The sequence below is a fragment of the Pyxicephalus adspersus genome, chromosome 5 (genome assembly GCF_032062135.1).
Source record: "Pyxicephalus adspersus chromosome 5, UCB_Pads_2.0, whole genome shotgun sequence".
NCBI classification, from domain to species: Eukaryota; Metazoa; Chordata; class Amphibia; order Anura; family Pyxicephalidae; genus Pyxicephalus; species Pyxicephalus adspersus.
In genome coordinates, this window is record NC_092862.1 from 31,217,561 (window position 1) to 31,238,007 (window position 20,447).

Genomic DNA, 20,447 nt, shown 5'->3' on the forward strand with positions numbered 1-20,447 from the left:
ACAAGGAGTTTGGTGGTCTCTGGGGAAAGGTAGGGGTGGATTTTGGAGATGTTGCGCAGGAGAAAGTGACAGGACCTGGAAATGTTCTGAATATGGGGGGTAAATGAGAAAGCAGAATCGAAGGTGAAGCCAAGACAATGTTACTGAGGGGAAGGACGAATAACTAACTGTTATTTAGGAGTTTAATAACGATGTTTAACATGTCCATTGTTATTACCATAAGCTGATAATGTATCTGTTCCTGTAATCACACTTCAGTGACATCTGCCTATTTTTTCCTGTTGACAGCTGTAAATATTTTCTTGGGGCACCTGGCAGACTATTGTCACAACAAAGTAATGGAATATTACTTTAACCCCCAGGCATCCTTAAAGTTACTGTCAGACTGTCCTGTAAGATCAGCTGGTACAGTTCTCTAAATACTGATTTCCATCTTGTTCATTTTCTCTGCACAGGACAGCACATGCACGTGCAAAAGGTGATGCAGCTGACCAAGCAAGTCAGGCAGCACGTCAAGAATCGGATATTGCAAGAGCCGTAGCAAGAGAACTCTCACCAAGCTTCCACCAGCCAGGTATGTGTACAGTTTTATGTGCCATAGCATTAACATACAACATTTTTGTCCCAAAAACCATTTAATCAGAAAAAATGTAACATGATAAATGAAACGTAGAGACATTTTTTATTTAAAGTTATTCTGGAATCCCATTCCGTGCAGAATAAAATGGGCTCTAAATATAAGCCTTTCTCTTATCTCTTTCTAAATCTGATTTCATGGTAAGTGAAGCCATTGTGTCTGCTGCTTAAGCACTGCCCTGTGTCTCTGAACCAACTACAGCCTCATGTAGACATCAGGCCTGATTTATTAAAGCTCACCAGGATAGAAGAAAGAACCTGGGTCATCCAGCAATCCATTCCAGGTTTGCTGGATTCTAATTGGACATGAGATTTTGTTTACTATAGCAGTGTGTATCAGAAAAGTAATTTTCTCCACCTTTGTCCTGATGGTTAGGCATCTATAAGTGAGTGAATCACTGGCAGCGAAATCCTACGTATATTGGTGATATTGTACTTATTGCACCACGTGGTGATACCTAATCTTGAGGGGGGAATATACTGCTACTTGTAAATCTAGCTGTTTGTTGAAAGCAATATAGATGTATCAACACCGATGAAAATGGGGTAATTTATTAGGCTTTACACTGGTGATTTGGATTGAACATTGCGATTTTTGGTAAATATATGGTGGAGTAGGTATGTATGAAAGTTGGTCCTCCTGATGAAGCCAAATGGTGAAACCTGTAAAGGACACAAAGTTTAGGGATTTAAAACATAGAGGCAAAAGCATCTTGTGATCTATTTTTGGATATCTTCATGTATTAAAATGTCTTCTTTTTTATATGCTAAATGTAAATTAATAAATTAGATAAATAAATATATGATTTTTAGCTATACAGAGCAAATTTATCTATGGTACCTAAATAACCCCAAGTATAAAGTGAAGCTGTAAAAATTGGTTTTGTAGGCATGTGGTTTCCCACTCGGTGTATGCAAAGTTTTAATTCATGGAGAAATGCGTTTGACCATTCCATTTGTGTCATAGGGATTGGCTCCATCAGTAGTAGATTTTTCCCATTGTGAAATAAATATGTTTCTTCTTTTCTCTGCCTGCTGACTAAAACAAAAGAATGGCTTTACATTGTCCCTTACCCATTTGTAACAATGACCTGCTCACAGAGCATACAAATATCTATATATTGCTTTCTGATTGCAGCATTTGTTTACAACATAGAGTGCGGATACACATAGGTTGCTTGTTTCTATTGTCTGGCTTTCAGGTTTTAATTGGACCTTTAATTAAGCTTGCCAATGTGGGTACATTGTGATCCTTTATAAATAGCAAGCTTTGGCACAAATTAAAAAATCTGCCTGCAAGTGATGTAGCAGGTGAAAATTAACATCGTTCCTCATTAAACGCACAGCTTCATGTTACATAAAACGCTTTCTTCTTTAGCTTGGTACTACAGGCATTGGCATCCTTCAGGGTTGCAACAGCTCTGTCTTATTTTTCTCTGTGAAAAAAATGGTGCCAGCAAAAAAAAACACTTCACTGACTTAAAGATCCACAACCTGCGATACAATCTTCAACATCTGATACCTGTAATGTGTTGTATGCCTGGTCTGTTACCACTGAGGTTCTCTTAGAAGGCCCCTAGGACACTACAGAGCAATGTAATGATGTAGAAGCCTGGTGAGAGGAACCCCATGCATCTGACACATCTAGAAGTGATGGATTCTGTTTTTTCTGGCATCCAAAATGAGGACTCAAATTTTTCTTTTAAACTTTTTAATTTCAACCAGCCAAGCTCCTTCAGTTAGATGTTGGCCCGCATATATGGTAGATCTTCTAGACTGCCCAGTGACTAAATGAAAAAGTGTTCACAGCACATGTACTACATTAAATTTTCTCAATCTTTTTGGTATCTGTGTATCTGTTTGGTATCACACAGTGAGGCTGTTTTAATAAAGATCTCCAAGACTGGAGAAAATAGATTATCATGGGAGAATAGGGGCAATCTAGCAGACCTGAAATGGATCTGGGACTGAATTAAAACATTTGCAAACAAACAGCAAGTTTTTTAAAAAGAAATCCATTTCAGGTTTGCTGGGTCACCCAGGTTCTCCCATGATAGTTTATCTTCTACAGTCTTGAAGAGCTTTAGAGAGCTTTACAAAATCATCAGAATTGTGTTCTGATGAGTATTTGGCTCTGCACTCCTTCTCCCGCTATTATGAGGGGTTCTCCCTCTCCCTGTTGTTTTTTTTTTCCTTATATTTCATGTTCTGTAGAATAGTATAAGAGGTGTTTAAATGCATGAAGGTTGTTTTAGTTTTGAAGAGCAAAACAAAGCAGAGACTAGCTCAGCCCAGGACGCTCCCAATGTTACTAAACTCTACTTTTGTCTTTTTATTGGGAGGCATTAAGTAATCAGAGCAGCTTTGCTTAGGCAGCAGGTGAGTATTTACCGTTGTCTTTTACAGGTGAGTCCTGACTTTTGTGTTACCACAAGAGGTTCACAAGACCTTTTTGTGCCCTATAACATGCCTTAGTAAATAAACCATGCATATGAGGCATGAAGACACAAAGGACGAGTAGCTGAATATGTTTTGTAACATATTTATCATTTTGCACAAGATGCAACAAAATTTAAACATTTTAGCTTTAGTGCAAAATTTAATTTTTGTACTTACCATGAGGTGTTCAATTAGTTACTGGCAAAGGACATTTAGAATTTTGAATCTTATGTCAAAGCAGTAAAGGATATCACAGTCTTACCATGCTGACTTGGCCAGGTTCAGGCAAAATTGAAAGCAGCCTTGGATACCTTGAGACTACAGTAGACAAAGGATAAAGTCTAGAGTTGGAATCATTTTTCTTGGTGGTGCTAAGGGTATCCACAGAGTGTAACAATGCAGAATACCATAAATAAAGTTTATAGTATATATAGCTACATGTATGTGCCTCCCCTGCTGTACACAAATTCTTACTAACGCCCAATACTATTGAGATGGAGGGATAGAGATATCAAGCACCAACAATGTCCAAAACAGCCTGGCGTTTGGCCAGAACAGAGGCCACCTCGAGATTTTCCTGGTACCTACACGTAGACCTTGTCAGGTCTGCACACTTTATACCTGCTAATAGATCATTTTTTTCTTTTAAGTGATTGAATGGGCCTTCAAATAAGCAGACACATTAAAGTGTGACATTAATATTATTACATTTGCTTTTGCTTATAGGAACAAGACATATATAGTGGCTGCATAAGTCTTATAAGAAAGAATACTGCTCAGCAGGTCATAAATATGGCATCAAAATTCCTATCCTCATGGGTAGCCTGTGGGGAGGTGTATATTAAAGTATATCATACAAGTATACACGCTGGTGTGACATATATATGTGTGTGTGTGTGTTTGTAATAAAATATTGCAAGTCAATCTAGAGTCTTGCAACCTCTACAGAAGCATGCTGTGATACAGCTTTAGGTATTTACCTCTAAATGAGCACTTTGCATACTCCTAGCACTCATATGTACTACTGTAGAGCGGTGCACTGTCCCTGATGTAAGAAACAAGTATTGTGCATCCAGCTTGTTTTTGTAGACTACCTGCAGTTCTTTTAGGAAGCGAACTGTTTTGCCAAGTTGTCACTTTTTAGTGCCAGAAACTCTAAGCAAGACAAACACATTATTGTCTTGAGAGAATGTTTCTCTCCTTGCATTTGAAAGAGATTGGCTTTATCAATTAGAGTGAATTATCAATGCATCTTAATAATCCTCACTTTCATATTTTAATGTGTCTGCTTATTTGAAGGATTAGAGACTTCCCTTCTCAAACATGACTGATGCAGAGAAATACAAAGATGCTTTGTGCGTTGACAACTCGGATAATACATCTCTTTAGAGAAAATTGCTTTAGTCTGTCGGAGATAAAAAACACTTTCACTGCACAACAAGTCTCCAGTGTACTAGGTGACACTAAAACAAGTGCCACATACTATAATAGGCTTAGCCAGTGTCCAGAGGGCTTACAGAATACAGAAGGGTATTGAATATGATATTGTGTGAAGATTTTATTAATAACCGTTAATAAAATGTGACAGCTTGTAAGGTCATAGAGGGGGTTTAGTTTCAGCTATATGGCTCATGAAATGTTATTGCAAAGCATCATTTTGTGGCACGATAAATGGACTCCCATTTTCATTATGAGATATTTGCATTGTGTACAGAACGATTTGACACTGATGTGGTTTATTTGAAGTGTATAATGACTTCTTCAATCAAGAACATTAAAGTATTGTGTTCCAGATTACTCAGGGCAGCTGACTTGTATTTGACCTGCTAAGCTCTAATTTTCTTCTATATATTCATGTTGTGCCTGCAATTTTCTTGAATTTACAAGAAATAACAAAATGCTTGCCAGCATAATGCCTAGTCCATAACTTTGTCCTATGTAGTCCTTTGTCAGGAGCAAGACACGCCTACTATTGCTATTATTATTATTATTACTATTGTAGGCGTGTCTTGTTCCTGATGAAGCGGACTTAGATCCGAGAAACGCGTTGAACTTGAACTTTAAAGCCTACCTACTACATACTAATTTACTGAATACCACTCTTGGTTTTATCGCTGCATTGTTTTATCTGTATAAATAATTGTTGTTTGATTGTTAAATAAATTATTGAATTGTTATTAAGATGGAGTCATACAATGCTGCTAAAGTCCCATGGTGATTGACCAACCCTAAATGAAAGTATCTTTATCTAGGTTAGAAAATGTTTTATCACTGAAGTGTTGCTGGAAGAATGTGAGGAAAACTTTCCCTGATGCAGACAACAATAAAAGTCTGACAGAATAGCTAACCTTTTCCCACTCATTTTTTCTTTGATGCCGTAGCAGTTCTACTGCATGATTTAAGGGCGCTTGGCTTGATCAGATATTATAAAATGTACAGCAATCATTACAGAAACAATATAAATATTCTACATATTATTGTTGGCATGTATTGATAATAGCACCAACACAGGCTGCACTTTACCTAGCCATGTCACTCAGAGAAGCACACGGTCTAATTTTACTTGTAAAATTATATGTCATTACCACAGTTTAGGCCCAATTTGGGTAGATAATTAACCTACCAGTATGTTTTTAGCATTTTGAAGAAACCGACACAAACATGGGGAGAACATACAAAGTCTATTGATATGGGGCCTGGGTAATCCAGCAAACGTTAAATGGATTAGGTCCAAGATTGAAAGCTTTTGCTTTTTAGGAAATCCATTTCAGATTTGCTGGATCACCCAAGTTCACCTGTGACCCGTCTATCTTTAGCAGTCTTGGAGAGCTTTAATAAATTAGGCCCATAATGTTTGGCCAACTTTCAACCCTGAGACCCCCAGTGCTAGATTCAAACTTGGGAGCCCAATGCTGCAGGGTGTAAATGCTGGCCACAGATTTGCCTGGCCACCTCACAGTGCACATATTGCAATGTTGTCAGTATCTGGTTGTTGTACATAATTCTGTTTTTATGAGAAGCTTAACACGTTCATATTGCATATAATAATGTTTCACTATTCTGCAGTCTGTGTGCAAGAGTCAAACAGAGAACCCTTGTAACAAATGTAGATAACCATAGTGTGGTTTAATAAGTGTTTTTATAAAATGAAGTTGTGATTGTACAAATATTATTCTGATACATACTGTGAAAACAAGTTGGGATATCATTAGAGTAAAAATAGTACATATAAATTAATTACATCTTCTTAATTCACATTTTTTTTCTGTGATCTAATTTTTTTTTTGCCTTTTACAATGAAAATGTAAAACTTGAGATTAAATACCCTCAGGAAAAATTAGTAAAACATTTGCTTATCTCTGTCAATGTATATCCTGTATCTACATATAAATTAAAAGGCAGTGTCTTATATCACATTTTGTTATTTCAGGACCGGATTATGTCAGGCAAAAGTTTCAAGAAGTTGTAGAGGTGAAAGAGAACGTTGAGGAAAAGTTGCCTAAGAAACCTCCATCTCCAAAAGAGTCTCCACATTTTTACAGGAAAGGAACAACTCCTCCGGGAACACCAGAAGAAAAACGAAAAGAGCCTTCAAAGCCTCCTCCAAAGGAATTAAAGAGAAAAAATTCTAACTCTGTTGTGGAACCACCTGCTATTCTTGAAAGGAAAAGCGCATCAATTGAAAATCTACCTATTTCTTCCATTAAACCCATACCTCCTAAAGCTCCTGTGAAAGAGGAGGCCATTTCTAAACCATCACCAAAGGCTTCCTTTGGCCTTAATCCAAGCAGCACAGGGAATGGGGAACTGCATGCTGACTTTCACAACTACTATGTGAAGCCATCATTGCCTTCAGTTGTTAAAGAAGACTCCAACCCCAAAAGAACATCAACAGTTGCAAATGTGCCACCGCCCCAGAAGCAAAGTCCCAAGAAGCCACTGACTAAGCCAGAAGCCAAAGAAAGCCCACCTGAGCCAAAAGTTAGGAAGTTTGAGCAAGTGGCACCAAAGAATAAAGCCAATAAAAATTCAGTTTCTCCAGTTGAAAATGAAATTAACTCGGTAAGTTTTGACACAATAATATAATGTGACACCTTTTGTATTTACCAGCAGACTTTCTTGATAAAAAGGAATTAAAAATCATTGTCTGGATGTGTATATAGGAGCAGGTGAGTGTACTCTTTAGCAGGACAGAATTGTTAATGTTGCCTCTCCCAGGTGCTGACTGGACAAACAGCAGTAGCTGAGATCACGTTCGCTGCCTGTCAGCACATTTAGCGTTGGAAAGAGCCTAATTGATGGAGAATACTGAGCCTTATTCTTCCAGAGTACTGTAGGGTCAGCATACAAAGGATACGTTTAGGAGTTTATGATCAAAGATCACATTGGTAGCACCTGTGTGAGTACGCCTAAAAGTATTTTACATCATAGCTCTTAATGATGATCCTAATGATTAAGCACAACCGCTCAACACTCATGTTGTTGATATAATCTCAAAAAAAAAAACTTCGGAACTTTAGAACAAAATGCACAGATGTGTTTTTTTTGTATATTATACTTTGCATCTCGGCCTGGGAAATGCTGTGAAGTTGGCATTGTTCCCCAGGCAGCAGCAGGTATTGTTATTCCTACTGTGTATTAGACATATACAAAAAGAAAGATTTAGGCAAAAAAATAACTTAGTTCAGATACATTTCATATTTTGAATTAACTGTATCAAAAATATTTGATACCAATCTGTGGTCCAGCTTTAAAGCTACATTTATTATATGACTCACTCTGAACAAAACATTTTTTTCATGTCTGCAGGGAAAAGACAAGTCAGCTATAAGTTTAGTCTACACAATGCACCCTGCACCTGTCACCATACTTGAAAGGTAACAGCTAAGCAGGAACCAGCAGGTGTCCTTTGCTGACTTGCAAATCCAATTGAGTAAACTTGTTTGCTTTAGCGAGCACTTAGGCTATGTACACACCTGCAATAATTATCGTTGAAAAAGATCTTTCACGATCCTTTCCAAGGACAAACGACTGCACGGTGCATGAACGAGTGCTGTACATACATCACCGTTCCGCTCTATGGAGAGGGAGAATGACGGAGTGGCACCCTGCTGCACTCTCTCCCCTTGACTTTCATTGAGATTGTTCGTCATCCATCATTCATGGATCCGCCAAGACGGTCGTTGGGACGATAGACGACGAGCGCTGTACACACGCCAGATTCTCATCCGATATTGGCCCTGAGCTGATTATTGGACGAGAACAATTGCACATGTGTTCCTAGCCTTGCAGAATGTTGTCACACAGGAAATACCCACACTGAATATTTTAATCAATAAAGTTTTTCTATTTTTTTTTAAATCCTGAGAATATACATTATGCTTTAACTTCTAGGTTTTGATATGAATTGTTTCACACATGTTCTGATTCATATAACCATAATTTTAAAAAATGCTCTCACAGTTCCATCTCATTAGCAAGGAATGATCCCAATTGAAACTGATGCTAAGGTTGTCAACTCAGCATGGGAAAAATAATTCCAAAATTGCAGCATGTAAATCTCCCATGTGACATCACCCTCAAGGCAAAAAGGACACAGTGCATTTCAGTTCCATAGAAGACCTAAAGGGTTAGGAGGCAGTGTATAAATAGCTCTGGAATTGAAGCAATGGCCCTGGGGAGGTATGATTACTTCATCAGTGCGAGCTGCTTGTTATTTACATCTTAAAGGGGATTACAATCTATTGAATGAGACTTTTCTACATGGAACATTGATTTAAAATTATAGTAGTAGAGATGCAATCAAAACACCACGCATTTTTATATTCATTCTGCATTTGTAGGCTTTGTATTTGGAGGTAATTACCGGTAAATAAAATTCATAGATACTTTTAGACTGCATACTTATTTTACTTCTAGCAAATGTTTGTAGGTTATGTTCACCTATACCAGGCATGTCAAACACAAATGAAGCGCTGGGCAACATAGAGTGCAATGTGAATCTTTAAATGGCCACATTATGGCTACTAGGGGGCAACTTCACTTTGAGAAATACCATTATATAACCATTGCATATTGCATTTTTAAAATCGACTGGGAAGAGTATCCATCCTTACATTATTGGATAGAATACCAGCGTTATAGGCTGCAGCTGGCATTACCAAGCAGTGTTGTCCCTATAACTATACAGGCATCATTAAATCCGAGGTCAATGGACCACAGCTCGAAAAATACATAGTAAACTCTAGAAGAACCATGCGCCTCTGTAGAATTCAGTCGTTCTAGAAGTATGTATCAGTACTGACTAAACCTAGAAGCAGAGAGTAGACCTCTGAAAGCTTGTTACGACAAATACCTGTATGTGCAAATTAAAACAAGTACAATGGACATTACTCAACGGTGTTGTTGCATAAAACCATAAAGCTTCTTCAGGGTTTGTGAAAGATGTCTAATCACAGGTATCCGAGCTGATCACTTATGCAGCACCAATACAACTACTGATATAAGTACAGGCTAAGATGACACTGAAGGATAGGAGGGTATAATTATTATTTTTAAATATAACCCTGCAGTAGACATTTTTATGACCTGTAAATACATGTCAAACAATGTCTAAGTGTAAAAATTCCAGTTGTGCATTACCTTGCATAGAGATCACAGTAATCCTCCAGACAATGCCTTCACCTGCTTTCTTTTCCTGATTGATGGAGCCATCTTTTTCTGTTTTCATTCTATGGCATTATCTTCTTTCTAGACCTGTGATGCTGGTACAGATATGACAGTAATGTGAATTCCGGTACCTGCAGAAAGCTTTTGTATATTCTCATATGTCTTAAAAAATAAGCCACCTTCAGTACTCACATACTTTGTCACAAGGACTTAAAAAGCTTTTATAGCCCAAAAACTGTAATCTACAAGTCTTTACTTTTGCCTAGAATGCCATAGGCTGACACTACGACTTGCCTTTTGTTTTGTCCCTTGGCTGTCTTAAAGCCCATTATAGAGGTATACTTCTGGCCCACCCTTAACATTCTCAGGAGAATGAAGATTTACTTAAAAAAAAAAGGAACCAAGGTCCAGGGATCTCTGCAGTGCAAATAATGAAAATTGTGTTTACATGTAAATGCCTGCATTTCATTCAGAATTTCATTTTACAGGGTTTCCAGAAAGGAAAGTATTCATTTTAACGCTGTTATTTTTGTATCTGTAAACTAATAGCATTAGGCTTAACTGCAAATCTCTAAAAACAATACTTCATTTCCAAACAACATATATACTTTAGGGACATTTCTCCATTAGAAATCATTATACTCCATTTCCAGTTTTTTAGAGTGAGAGTGGAGCTTTTTAACTGATCAAATGTCTCTGCAAATCATTTTAAAAATGAAATATGAATATATTAATGTTCATTAACTTAACTGCCAGGCTGTCTTAGCAGTTGGAGTAAATAGAATTTGAGCCAGTCTCTCTTCTCAGTGGTAAATGAACCTTTTGTGGGGCGATGATAATTTTAGTACTTATGTTATTTGTAGCCTCAGTCAGACAATAATCTGCTGCATATTTTGCATGTAAGGCTGTGTAGTTTAGTCGCTGTTATAGTAAATGATTTGGACACACATTGGGATCTACAATCAGCAAATCTGCAGTTTCCAGGGAAAACAGCTGTGTACAGCCTCACTGCACCATGCCAGATTATTGTTGCTGTTTTTTATTTTATGCTGTGGTTGCCAGTGATTACCTTTTTGTATAATATATATATATATATATATATATAGCATGTACAGTGTGTACAGCGCTCATCCAACGTCATTTATAGATCCGTCCTGACGGATCCACAGATGGCCAATGATCGTAATACAAGTGAAGAGGAGAGAGCGCAATTCTCCCCCCCCTTTCCGCTCCATGAAGCAGAATGGCTCTGTATGTACAGCGTTTGTTCAGTATTTTGTCTTTTGAACGTATGTACATAGCTTTACTTTTCCTAAAGAGCAGAAATCGACATGAATTATGGGAATAATTTTGAGGTGTAGTAGAGTTGGAGGTGCAAGTGTTGGTGTCCATATCTCACTTTTCCCAAGGAGCAGAAGTCAACAGGATTTATAGGATTGAGTTCATAGTCTTGAATATTGCTCTTATAACCATTAAATGGTTTGCAGAACTTTTTAATAATTACTTCATTAAACCTCAAAGAAGAAAACATCACTGCAGGTATGAGAACACTTCATGACTGCCGGGACATTATAAATGTTGTATTCAAGAGATCTATCCACCAATTGCTCTGGCCTCAACAGAAAGCAGCCTGTGCATTGATTAAGAATAATTTTGATTAATTCTTACTGGATGTCTTCAATGACCAATGGGTCATCAACGACTAGTGGTTCCAGTAAAATTATTCATTACAGACAGGTATAAATTCTGATTCAAAAGCAAAAGTTATCCCCCCTAAGGTTCAATTTTATTTCAAGTACTGCGTGTTGCCACTGAATACAGAAGTCTTCACTGTTGCATTAACATACCTGGTGCAGACACAATTGGTAATCAGCCTCCCCATACGATAAGCACCAGTCATCTAAGTTTAAATTATAAATTTATCTTTCTATGAGTCAAGCAGGCCTCAATCAATTTACAGTGGGGTTAAAAACACCCCCATAGTATATCAGAAGAAAGCAATCTAAAACTGAATGCATCTGAAAGCACACTGCATCTACCTATTCCTACAAATCCTAATACATAAGCAATATTTTTTAACAGGAATTCTATATCAATATGCATTAAATTCTCAACTACCTTCATTCTCTCTGTTTGGTGATGTTGGAGCAGCTAATTGTAAGGTTTAGTTGGGTGTTCTATGTAGCTGGTGATAACCATTGGAAGTGAAAGTTGAAATCTGATTACTAGCTGTGGTGCAACTTTCACTTTTTTAGAACTATGGTGTGTTTCCTGTTTCTCAGACTTGGGATAAACAGTCTTATCAGTGAGCAAAAATATTTTGGAAGCCTTGTATCTGTTTATAGTTGGTATGTGTATATATTTATTCGATATATATAAATCTCTGCCCCCTAAATGTTCCTTTGATTTTTTTTCTTTTACTGCAATTCTTCCAGATGGGATCTGTTATATTAAAACATCTATACTCAATCACTTTATTCCATAAAGCACCTACAATCTACCCATTTGCCAAAAACTAAGTAAGCTTGGTTGCCTACTCTGGACTTTTTTTTTAGTGACTTGAACCTTTTTTTCAATAAAACAATGTATTTTGCAGTTCTGACATGACTTTACTAACTTGTGTAAGTTCTGAAGTACAACTAAACATTTCCATAGGACAGTGTGAACAAGCACCAAATCTTGTTACAATCCAATGCATGTTATAAACAAGCAAAAGAAATGTACTTTACCTTCCCAGACTGAGCCAATTCCTCCTTCATTTATGTCACATATAGTTTCCCCCCCAGACACTGCAGCTTAATGCTGTTATTGAACATGTCCTGATCAGCAGAGAGGATCATATTGTCTGTTTTTTTACAGTTGTTCTTGAAGTGGGAGAAGAATTGGAAAACTGATCAGGAAAGAGTATGAAAATGATGGACAGCACTTCCTCTATTTTGTTAATAGTATTGACCAGCCCTTAATTTAGATCAGTATAGAAAAAGAAAAAAAGGAAGAAGAGTAGGGCCACAAGGCCACAGTATTGATAATGAAGGATTTTTTTGCACATAAACTGTTCCAACAAAGATCCACTATCCTAGAGGTATATCACTTACAGTGAGATTTTGCTTAACATTTTAACATAACATTTTAATAACTAATACTGATGTTTGCTTTTTTTCCAGAGACCCAATTCAATCATGATTGCCTTGGTGATGCTCCTAAATGTTGGGTTAGCTATACTTTTCGTCCATTTTCTTACCTGATTGCTGCTGGTACAGGTGAGAATTTATATGTTTTCGTTGTTGAATAGTGATTGTGTCTGCATAATTGTAGTAAATAGCTCCAAGTTGTCTATTTATAAAGCATTGAATCTAACATTCCCTGGTGGAGAATTAACTACTACCATTGAAACACACGGACCTGGGAGATTCTCCACCGGAGAATGTTTCTATGAATGTCAGATTCATCCTAAAAGTGTAACACTAGATTTTTTAAAGGGCTAGCTCACTCACTGTTATTATTCAGTATGCTGCTTGACGGGTTCAGAAAGTTGTCACTGCTGCATCCCCAGAAGCTGCCATCTTCTGAGTCTGCTGAGTTCATGGTGATCCTCTTCAGCTGTTGGGTGGCCTCTAATGATTTAACTAACCCCTGTACCGGAGTTACATTGCCCCCAGTATCTCCAATGAAGAAGAGCACAGCGGGGGGCTGCTGACTTGTTAACCCCTCCCCATAGAACAGCGGTGTATGTACAGCACTCGTCCATTCATCATTCTTATGCCATTGGAAAATATCATGAAAGATAATTTCAAGCAACAAAACTTGAATGTGTGTATGCTGCAGTGAATTTCATCACTTTGGAAAAAAACTGCCAATCTCACGCATGTGCAGTGAGATCGGCAAGATCTTTTTCCAATTTACATCACACGATCAGGTGATGTAGGAAGAAGAACACAGAAGAAAAGAGGAGAAGGTGTTGGCACCCGGAGCCCCCTCTGTGCCAGGCCAAAGACGGATACCGGGACGACGCAGGACCCGATGGAAGAAACCTCCGAACGCATAGACTAATCTGCAAAATTGAAGGTGTGATTTTTTTTTTTGTTTTGGGTTTACTTTTTCTTATAGTTTCGGAGGCATTTATAGTAATAGCTATAGTATTCGCTATGGGATGTTCCAAAAGCACGTATAGTCCTTATGTTCGATGGCCACAGACAGTCATTTCTCTTTTATTAACTTGTCTAGGTCCGTTATATTTACAAATTGTTAATAAAGTGTTTCATTCTGTAAACTCTCTTACCCTTGCTTCCTTTTTTGCAGTAACGTTTGGACAACCGGAGATGTTGGCGCACAGTTCCTGTTGTTTGTGCCCTAAACCGCTTTTGTGGCACTTGTCATATACGGAGACAGGAATGAGAAGGCTTGTGTTTCAGCTTGGGAAGAGAGATACTTGAAACTTTAAAACACAAAAATGTACATGTCTAAGCCTGTGGGTCTCTCTGATCTCTGCTAATAATTCTTGGGCGCCACAGAACGAGGAGGTCAGACGCCATGTTTGAAGACACAAATCTGCTGAAACAGCCTAGTCAGTGAAGATGGCTGCTGTTCCTGTCCCAGCAGAGTGTGATTGAACTGGAAATGTACAGACCAGCACTTTTTGTTGACGGAAGCTAACAGCTGCCTTACTATTTTACTGTCCTGACGTTTATAGAGTGGAGATAGAAGAGCCGGTGCCAGCAGAATGTGCTCAGAGGATTCAGTTGCTGTGGATGCAGTTCCAAAGTTTGCTTCTATCTCCAAAGAAATAGTTAGCAGCATCACTCACCAGTCTTATTCCATTACCTGCTGCTTTTAACATCTGCAGCGTTTTGGAAGACAGTCTTTCATGTGCTTGTGCTTGGAGGCTACTTTCTCTGTTCTAGTGGACCTATATAGACATAAGTGTTCTATCTTAATACAGGGTAAACCGAAAATTTCACACTGATTTAACAATTGCTAACTAGTTTATATATTGGTAAAATTATCAACCTATACTCTGAGGTTAACATAAACCTGTCACAGACCTGGGCAATTCAAACAGACCCTAGCATTAATAAATCCTTAAGCAGTTTATCTTCACTGATAATGCCACAATGGGAAGCAGGGTTTAGCCCTTCCCACATCCTAAGCCCACCTAATGGTTACTGAGGATGCCAATCATTAGGAAGCAGGAGGCAAACAAGTTCAGAATATCCAACCAGATCAATAAAAAAACAGAGAAACATCTTTTATAAATGCATTCACTATTAACTACCTATATTTCTGGGTCTGCTTATTGTTCGACATGACGTTATCTTTGAATGTAACCAATGCCTATACACTTATATGTCCAATTTGAATTGCCCATGACTGTAAAAGGTTTACATAACTGAACCAATCATTCAAACATTGAAGGAATCCATTTTGTTAGTTGAATAATTATTTTTTATTTAATGAAAACTGCACTTCTTAATATAACCCTTCATATAACATAACCCTGGCACAATTACAGAATTTTCACAAAAACAAGCTTTCACCAAAGCACATCTGAAAGCATTAAAAAGAGAGGAGGTTTGTGTGGCCATTGCACTCTTTAGCATGTGTTTGGTAAGCAGGTCTAACCAGGATAAAAGCTCATATTCCACGAAGCAATATAGTTCATTATATAGGTTAAAATACTTATGACAGTATGAAAAGTGAGATGTAAACTGTGTTAAGATTATATCATTTACTCGTTGCCCTTTTTTGTTTATTTTTTACACTATTTGAGTTGGCAGTATTACATTAATTTTCCAAAAAGGGAGCCATTTATGAATTAAAAAAATTCACCAATATTTTGCAATGTATGTATAATTGCTCTTTAAAGTGTGCAGTGTGGTCACAATTGTTGGCTGGACCAAGCCTCTCATTTTACTAATAGTTTATCACACATCACCACAATTTCACACACAACCATTTCTAAATGACTTCCTATTTCTTCAGTTCAATGGTTGTCTTCCCTTTGTGTCCAAAACTGGTGGACTACAAATATATATTCATTCAAGACAAAGTGGCCATGTGTTTTTAAAGAGCCCCAATTCCCCTATATATTCACCCTACCAGCACCCCATCAGCCCCTGCAGCAGATTGAAATCTCAGATGTTGGCTTGGCTGGGACGCTAAGGAGAATGGCCGTATCTCTAACCTGGTCATGTGACAGTGCTTAATTGGTTCCTAGACCTCAGCACTGTGACATGGCTGGAGATTGTAGGCTCCCTCATCGCTTTAAGCATCGGGTATAGTCGCCAGATAGTTGTGGCCACAGTGATAAGGGAAAGCAGGTATGGGAAGTGGGGGCCCTTTGCAAACACACTGTAACCTCTATGAGACAGTGTGTCTTTAAGTATTATCCGTATTTAGAATTGTTTCAGGGTACAAAATGGATCCCTCCAGTGCCCTACATTTATTTTACAATTTATGATTAAGATTTTTGTGCTTATATTTATTTTCTGGTAGTATAGAAGAACACATTTTTTTCACATTGTATTTTTGCTTGTGTTAGTTACCATTTTGTTTTTTTTTATGTATATAGATGGATATGTGCATAATGGCTGGACAAATCCCCGGAACCGTAGACACAGAATATCTAACATACTCTAGAACTATAGTTCAGGAAAAAAAATTCTGTATGGCAGCAGTTCTATTCTGGCTGATGATTTGTAATACCAGATGTGATCCTGAGACTGTGCTCCTATTTCTTAATCCCTGTTATATAATTCATTTTATAGAATATCATTTTTCTTGCATTCACATTGAATACATGATATTTGTGGCAGTTGATACATAGAGTGATAGTTTGTGCGTGTTTGTGCGTGTTTGAGTGCAGCCCTTTAACAATTAAAAACACCCACATTCGTTTTTTTAAAGATTGACTAAAGAGAATTGTTCACCTGAATGCTAGCTATTTTTATGCTAAAAAAGAGATAGAATTGCATATTCAGTTCAACCCAGAGAAAATATATTTTAAATAATGTTTTTGTGTGTGGGGATATTATAAAATTGTATTTAGTTATGTTTGCAGTGGCATTGGGATTACCCTACATACATGTTGCACAACGTAAAAGACATAATCATTTCTAACTGATCCATTTTATTTTATTTATTTTCTAAAGTTGGGAAAAGTTTAGCATCCTTGTCACTTTGGTTTCTCAGTAACATGACATAGTAAGGAAAACTTTCCAAAAAGGTGCAGGAGACACTAAAAGTTTCCCTGCTGTATCCAAAATGAAATAATATATTTAAAATATTCAAAATGTATTTAAAAATATATTAATTTGTAAAGCTTAGCCTAAATGTTTTCTGTTCTTCTGACTACATCTGTTTTTACTATTCACTTCTAAAGCACAGAGTACTTTTTATTGGCAGGTAAACTGGTAATGTTTTTGTACTTAAAGCAGGACAAACTGCTGAAAAAGATGCAATAGCATAAATATCTGTGCAAACCAAACAACCTATTTACAGATTCACTGGGCTTGCACAGATTGGCTCCATTTTCATTTGTTGACAAAGCCAGGTCACTACCTAAAACATGAATATTATAATAGTATAATTGTTAATAAGAAAACCAAGAACTGTTTGTATCTACTCTCACCACAAAAGAAAATCAATATGTATTCTAAAATACAATTTTAGAAAAGAAGGAACCTTTTTATAAATTAAAACCTTGTTTATTGGGCTCCATCCTTCATATAGTCAAAAACAAATTAGAAATATTAAAAACTTGCATGTGGCTACCTCTCCATCTAAGAATTTTGAAGTTGTAAGTGTGAATCTTAAAATAACATCAGAGTTAAATATTTTTACACTTTATTTTCTTTTTGCAGTAGCAGGGATGGAGTTTCATTAATGTACAGCGCTGCGTAATATGTTGGCGCTATATAAATCCTGTTTATTAATAATAATAATAATAATGGGTTCTAACCCCACTTTTTCTCTGGTCTGGTTCTTCTTTAATACTCAGAGTGGGGGTATACCCATGAAAGCTTGTCCTAAAATTTCCTAACTCTTTTGTTGTTGCAAGTGCGCTAATATGGCTAGAATCACCTTAAACCTAGGTAATGAATAGCTGCACTCCCACATTACACAAGATGACACCCTGTCTTCTTGTATGGACAATTTTGTTGTCTGTTTAGTTAGCTTGGTGGGGGAAAAAGCACAAACACAACATTCCCCACCAGAACTAAAAATGTTGATTGGTGATGTTAATTGCTTCTCATTTACATCAGAATTCTACTTTTCTATAAAACTACTTTACATGAAAATAACTTTTTATGGGACAAAAAAAGAGGCTTTTTCTGCTAATTTAGCTGTCTAGATTAAAATAGGTTTTATACATAAGACTTGCTAAAATTACTTTTTGCATGCCAAAAATCCTAGTACAAAATAGGGTAACCCACAATTTACTTTTGATTCCCTACCATGGCTAAAATATTGACCCTCTGGCTTCCATACTTCAGGTCACTGACCCAAAACAATTATGCAGCTCTTTTGTATGTTACTTCCAACTCAAAAATAATGAACATGGATTAGCTCACCAGTGAGGCAAATGGCCCTCATATGAAATTGACTTTTATATATATATATATATATTTTATGTGTGTGTATTTACACACACACACGTAACCTTTGTAAAGCTCTTGGTGTATTTGCAAGTCCCCTTGGAGCCAGTAAGATTTAATGTCAAGAAAGTGGACAACACGGACACATAGATGTATGTAAGTGGCAATGCTAGGATAATTTAACCTAAACAAGGTTGTATTTGTTATAGCGTTCTTTTAAATATCCCCTATACTGTACCGCAGGATATTAGTCAATGGAACCCTTACTCTCCTAATGTAACACTATTTACCCAATTTTGTCAGTTTCTGGCTCCCATGTAATGAAATGACTTGCCAAAAAAGAGGCAATTGGAAAGCAGGGTATGCCGCCTTTTATGACCGCAAAAAAAAGTGCCACATGTCCTTCATTTTTTGCTTTAACTGTTAGCTGTGTCCTGCGTAGTGTCTTAAATTGATATTACCTACAAATGACATGCTGGGTTTTAAAGTGTAATTTTTACACAAGACATTATATTTTATATGGCAAGGCATGTCTGTTTACTAGCTTACATTAAGAGTTCTTTTTAATTTTATTTTTATTTATTTTTTATATGATTAAAAACAAAAAACATTTGTGGTGTTATTCTTGAAAAAAAGGGCTTGGATGTAGGAAAAAATAGATCGAACTGCACCATTAGTTTTTTTTTTTTTTTTTGTTTGTTTGATGTTTTGAGTTTATCTGTAACAGTTTTAAGTAGTCTGCATGGCTTAATGAAAGTGCTTAGTAATACTGGTATTAACTTTCCTTTGAAGTGTCATATAACGCATGATGTGAATTCATTTAAACTAAGGAGGATGGGAGCAGTGTATTTTACAAAATTTTTATTTTAATTATCCCTTGGTTTGATCAGACTATGATAATAAACACTGAAATAATATATTTATTAAAATATTTTGCAAAATAGTTTTAGTTAGAGTAATAAAACACTAAATTATTTAAATTCTTTTATGTGTATATATATAAATATTTGACAATATATTTGCCTCCTGTAAAGCCCAGATGCCTCTTTTAATGGAAGTCTATACGTTTCTTACTCAAATACTGTTTCTTAAAATGTTTCCCATATTTTTTTTTCTTTTGACAAAATGGGTAAGAGACCTCTTGTAACAATGTTTATAAATGAAATAAATATGTTGGATAAATTTATATGTATGATTTATAGGCTTTTATAAAAAAAAAACACAAAGCTAAAACAGAAAATGTTGGTATTTTTTTAAAGATGTGCACAGCTGTATTTTACATAAAAAGGCTATTTATAATTGGTTGTTATACTGTACACTACGTTTTTGGACAGCAAGCAGTCTGCCAACGTACATACCAATGGAATGTTGTTTAATTAAGTTTCTTGCCGTGGAAAAAGGTTTTTTTTTTTTTTCCTTCAAGGTTCCTCTATTTATAAACCTAAACCTGAAATTTTGAATTTATGATTCTCAATATGTTGAACTTATGGTTTACCAGATCCAATAAAATTGTTTATCATCTTTTTTTTCTCTTTGTTTTTTTATATAATAACTTTTTCCAGCATTTTAGACTTTGGAAACTAATAAATGCAAGATCATCAGTTACAATTAAATTCATATATTTATTCATTAAATAAAAAAGTTTTTATTTAAAAAAAAAAGTATACAAAAATACATGTAAATGGCTTAGAGCTCTCTATTGATAACATGACTATTGATGCTGTAATTGTTCTTTCTATTCTAATGTACACCAACTAGATAATTATCTCTGGAGATGAACGATTATGATCGTCTCAGGAGAAAAACTGGCATATGTGCGGCATACACTCCTATACTGGTGGATCAATAAACAATCAAGTTGGTAAACTTTAAGGTTCAACTTCAAGGTAATCAAGGTTCCCCTTGCTCCTCCTCTCCTCTCCATAAAACCATTCAAATACCTTGTATTTATATAGCGCCAACATAATATATAGCACTTTACATAGTAATATCACTAACTGTATTTAAAAAGGGGCCTTATCATGTCAATAATACAGTCTAAGGCCAATTTCTAGGAAAAGCCACTTAACCTTATTGTGTGTCTTTTTTTTTTGGAGGGGGGATGTGGGA

General features: G+C 36.4%; 1 protein-coding gene across 1 annotated transcript in view; it reads left to right on the forward strand.

Annotated features, from left to right (window-relative positions):
* Positions 1–19,862, forward strand: part of JPH1 (junctophilin 1) — a 67,339-nt gene extending 47,477 nt beyond the window's left edge. The window contains exons 3-6 of the mRNA XM_072411041.1: positions 456–574; positions 6,506–7,137; positions 12,909–13,004; positions 14,044–19,862. Coding sequence (XP_072267142.1) covers positions 456–574; positions 6,506–7,137; positions 12,909–12,989 — 832 coding nt within the window. The 3' untranslated portion in view covers positions 12,990–13,004; positions 14,044–19,862. The remainder of the gene's footprint in view (positions 1–455; positions 575–6,505; positions 7,138–12,908; positions 13,005–14,043) is intronic.
* Positions 19,863–20,447: the final 585 nt, after the last annotated feature.